The sequence below is a fragment of the Mesoplodon densirostris genome, chromosome 16, assembly GCF_025265405.1.
Source record: "Mesoplodon densirostris isolate mMesDen1 chromosome 16, mMesDen1 primary haplotype, whole genome shotgun sequence".
In the NCBI taxonomy this organism is placed as follows: domain Eukaryota; kingdom Metazoa; phylum Chordata; class Mammalia; order Artiodactyla; family Ziphiidae; genus Mesoplodon; species Mesoplodon densirostris.
This window is the reverse complement of record NC_082676.1, coordinates 68361334-68366249: the sequence shown is the minus strand read 5'-3', so window position 1 is coordinate 68366249 and position 4916 is coordinate 68361334. Positions and strand designations below refer to the sequence as shown.

General features: G+C 40.2%; 1 protein-coding gene across 1 annotated transcript; it reads right to left on the bottom strand.

Moving 5' to 3' along the window:
* Positions 1–312: 312 nt before the first annotated feature.
* LOC132476344 (small ribosomal subunit protein eS12-like) lies at positions 313–760 on the bottom strand. The gene has a single exon (XM_060078232.1). It carries the CDS (start codon positions 695–697, stop codon positions 326–328), a length of 372 nt encoding a protein of 123 aa, XP_059934215.1. The 5' UTR covers positions 698–760; the 3' UTR covers positions 313–325.
* Between the last annotated feature and the right edge of the window lie 4156 nt (positions 761–4916).

Sequence of the window (4916 nt, the reverse complement as noted above, 5' to 3'; positions counted from 1 at the left end):
CCCTTTTCTCCACATCCTTGCCCATATTTGTTACTTGTGTTCTTTTTGATGATGGCCATTCTGACAGGTGTGAGGTGACATCTCATTGTGGTTTTGATTTACATTTCCCCTATGATTAGCAATGTTGAGCATATTTTCATGTGCCTGTTAGCCATCTGCATTTCCTCTTTGGAAAAATGTCTATTCAGTTCTTCTGCCCACTTTTTAAGTGGGTTGTTTATTTTTTGATATTGAGTTTTATGAGCTGTTTATATATATATATATATATTTTTTTTAAGAGCCCAGTTTTTTTTTATTTGATCATTTCTTGCATTTGAAGTACTCCTCAATGACATCCTTGGCCTGAGACTCTGCCATAGTCCTTAACCACCACACAGCTGCAGCCAACCACTTTATGGGGTTTTCCCTCTCTGTCAATTTTACAGAGGCCTACCCATTCCCCTAGTTTCTTGTTGTTATCAACCTTAATCAGGTTGATTTGGTGCTCAGCACAAAGGGCCTCCACCAACTTGACATACATAGGCTCATCACAGTTGGATGCAAGCACACAGAGATGGGCTTGGCGCTTGTCTAAGGCTTTGGCAGCTTTGCGAATTCCACGTGCTAGGCCATCGTGGATGAGGACGGTCTTCACCACCTCTTGCAGAGCAGTATTAACGTCCATTACACCTCCAGCAGCAATGCCTTCCTCGGCCATGGCGGTGGGTTACGGGTGGAGCCGAACCTTGAGTGCACCCACGCCTCTGCCTCCGCGCTGCTCCGTGGCAGCAGGGAAAGAGCTGTTTATATATTTTGGATATTAACCCCTTATTGATCATATCATTTGCAAATATTTTCTCTCATTCAGTAGGTTGTCTTTTTGTCAGTGGTTTCCTTTGCTATGCAGAAGCTTTTAAATTTAATTAGGTTCCATTTGTTTTTGCTTTTATTTCCTTTGCTTTAGGAGATCTGAAAAAATATTGCTACGATTTATGTCGAAGAACATTCTGCCTATGTTTTCCTCCAGGAGTTTTATGGTTTCTGGTCTTACATTTAGGTCTTTAATCCATTTTGAGTTTATTTTGGTATATGGTTTTAGAGAATGGTCTAATTTCATTCTTTTACATGTAGCTGTCCAGTTTTCCTGCCACCACTTATTGAAGAGACTGTCTTTTCGCCATTGTATATTTTTGCCTCATTTGTCATAGACTAATTGACCATAAGTGTATGGGTTTATTTCTGAGCTTTCTATCCTGTTCCATTGATCTATGTGTCCTTTTTTTGTGCCAGTACCATACTCTTTTGATGACTGTAGCTTTTTTTTCGAATTGATTTCTCTTGTTCCTTTTTACTTTTTTAAAAATATTTATTTATTTATTTTTCTGCGCCAGGTCTTAGTTGCTGCGTGCGGGATCTTCGTTGCGGCATGAGGGCTCTTTTAGTTACGGCATGCAGGTTCTTAGTTGCAGCATGCAGGATCTAGTTCCCTGACCAGGGATTGAACCTGGGCCCGCTGCACTGGGAGCATGGAACCTTAACGACTGGACCACCAGGGAAGTTCTTCTTTCTCAAGATGGTTTTGGCTATTTGGGGTCTTTTGTGTTTCCATACAAATTTTAAAACAATTTGTTCTATTTCTGTGAAAAATGCTATTGGTATTTTTTTAAGAGATAAACTTTATTTATTTATTTGGTTGCACCGTGTCTTAGTTGTAGCGTGTGGACTCCTTAGTTGTGGCATGTAAACTCTTAGTTGCAGCATGCATGTGGGATCTAGTTCCTTGAGGAGGGATCGAAGCCAGGCCCCCTGCATTAGGAGTGCGGAGTATTAACCACTGAGCCACCAAGGAAGTCCTGCTATTGGTATTTTGATAGGGATTGCATTTAATCTATAAATTGCCTTGGGTAGTATGGTCATTTTAATGTTATTGATTCTTCAATCCAAGAACACAGTATATCTTTCCATCTGTTTTTGTCATCTTAAATTTCTTTCATCAGCATCTTATAGTTTTCAGAGTACAAGTCTTTGGCCTCCTTAGGTAGGTTTATTCCTACATATTTTAGTCTTTTTGATGTGATGGAACTGGCTTCATTTTTTTATTGAAGTATACTTGATTTACAGTGTTAGTTTCAGGTGTATAGCATAGTGATTCAGTATTTTTACAGGTTATACTCCATTAAAAGTTATTACAAGATAATGGCTATAATTCCCTGTGTACAATATATCCTTGTTGCTTATCTATCTTATACACAGTAGTTTGTATCTCTTAATCCTCACCCCTAACTTGCCCCTCACCTTCCCTCTCCCCTCTGGTAACCATTAGTTTGTTTTCTGTACCTTTGAGTCTGTTTCTATTTTGCTATGTACATTCATTTGTATTTTTTATATTCCACATATGCAGTATTTGTCTTTCTCTGTCTGACTTATTTCAGTAGGCATAATATTCTGTAGGTCCAACCATGTTGCTGCAAATGGCAGAAGTTCATTCTTTTTTATTGCTGAGTAATATTTCATTGTGTATATATACCACATTTTCTTTATCTATTTTTCTGTTGATGGCCTCTTGGGTTGCTTTCATATCTTGGCTATTATACTGGCTTCTTTCACTTAGCAATATGCATTTAAGCCTCAAAGTGTTCTTCAAAAAATAATTCTTAGCTTTAAACAGAAAGACTAGAAATTAACACGGTATGTGTGCAAATCAAGAACCTAGGAGGGCTTCCCTGGTGGCGCAGTGGTTGAGAGTCTGCCTGCCGATGCAGGGGACATGGGTTCGTGCCCCGGTCCGGGAAGATCCCACATGCCATAGAGCGGCTGGGCCCGTGAGCCATGGCCGCTGAGCCTGTGCATCTGGAGCCTGTGCTCTGCAACGGGAGAGGCCACAACAGTGAGAGGCCTGCATACCGCAAAAAAAAAAAAAAAAAAAAAAAAAGAACCTAGGAAAAAATTCAGCCAAAGAAACCCAAGAAAAAAGATGAAAGAAATAAAACTATTATTCAAATTAATGCAATAAAAAAGGCCTAATTAGTAGTGACTAGTAGGGCAACCACAGTACTTGGCTAAGTGTGGATTTTCAGTTATAAGCTTACCAATATTCATATTCTTTATTCTTTAACATATAATTCTCAGATGCGATTTATTAACCAATAGGCCATGAGAAATTGCCATTAAATTTGTGTTTAGATAGATTTTTTCTTAAACTGATAGTGATTTCGAATTTGTTGCCGTTTTCTCAGGGAATATGGCTGAAACAGGTTCTGTTTCAGAGAACTGGAAGCAGAGACACAGATTATAAATTCTCTTCTTGGGTACAGAGGGGAGGCAGGGGAGCCTTGGTATTTATATTGACTCAAACCCAGGCAGCTTCACCACTTATTGTTATACTCTCTAGACTCAAATCATGAGGAATAAAAGAACGTCGTCGATCAGGACCTCAGACTCTGGGCCAGTCAGCAAGTGTCTCCCTTCAAGTAAAGAACACAGTATACATATTTGGGGTTGTATTAATTTAACGCGAAGGAACTATCTGAAAAGGCTCATCAACACTAAACAGCACTAAAATTTTACAAATCAGGACCTAATCGTCTCTTGGTTCCCACATTCTCCTATCGAAGCTCAGGGCAGTGGAGCAGCAGAGCACACGCTTTTCAGGATGGAAAACACCCTTGTTTACTCAGCAGTCTGAGCCCTGGTAGAAATCTCTGCAGTTAGACACATGAAGGAGAGTGGAGATGTGTTTAAAAAAAAAAGCTACAGATGCAGTTGGAAGCATAGGGTATCCTCTGGATTTGAGATAAACTAAAATAGCAAAAGTAGAAGAGTATACTAGCACTGAAAGATATTTAATGGTTGACTTGGAAAAGGCCAGGCATCTTACCTTTTCTCTCCTATCTCTATATCCAGACTTGAGTACCATTTATTGTCAGGCTGTTGGTGGTGTTTTTTTCCGCCTTTCACTGAATTTCTCCCACGGTTTAAGTGCCTCAGCATTTTGTTTATTTTGTCCCTTTCCTCCATAATTCCAATTCTAGACTCCTCAAACTGGCTTCTGAAGCCTCTAGAATTTGACCATTAGTAACAATTTATCTTATTTCCCTAATAACGTTCCCTAAAATCCAGGCAAAGCAGTCTCTTTGTGGAAACTATAGCTGTTATTTCCATGCCTAAAAATTCTACTTCCAGTTTTTCCTGGGTTATTCTTTCTCTCCTCTGACTTTCCAAGTCCTTGTCGTCATTCCCTGATCTCTCCCTAAAGTTCCACACCTTTAAGGAAAACTTTCTTGGCTAATCCTCTCCTCGATGAGGGCGTCCCCTTTGGCTCACCAGTAGCACTGAGAGACTGGGGTACAGAAATGAGCCTTTCGCCGTGGACTGTCTCAATATTCTGTAAGGACTGCGTTGTTCTTCTCTATAATCCTGTATGGAGCTTGAGAACAGGGATTAGAACACAAACTTTTGCTTCTCCCGAGAAAGACTCCCTGCAAATTGACATCACAAAACCAAGCACGCATTCTGGCGGGCCAGCAGGATGGTACACCTGCTTCTGAGATGTTTGTTTTCACACTTTATAGATCGATAAACAGGTACTTAGAGGATTTAACAATCCCAAACAGTCAGCTGTGCTCCATACACAGAGCAAAGGCTCTGGTTTCTCAGAACCGTTTCTCTCAATTTGTTTTGGAAAAACTTAAGAAAACAATTGAAATGCTGTTGCTGCCAGTTTAGGATTTTACCAAGTGTGTGTGAGCTTTATTTTATTTTATTTTTTAAAAAATATGTCTTTGGCCGCACCGGGTCTTAACTGCAACATGCGGGATCTAGTTCCCTGACCAGGGATCGAACCCGGGCCCCTGCATGGGGAGCACGGAGTCTTAACCACTGGACCACCAGGGAAGTCCCGTAAGCTTTATTTTACATTGGCAATTTTAGGCCTCAAA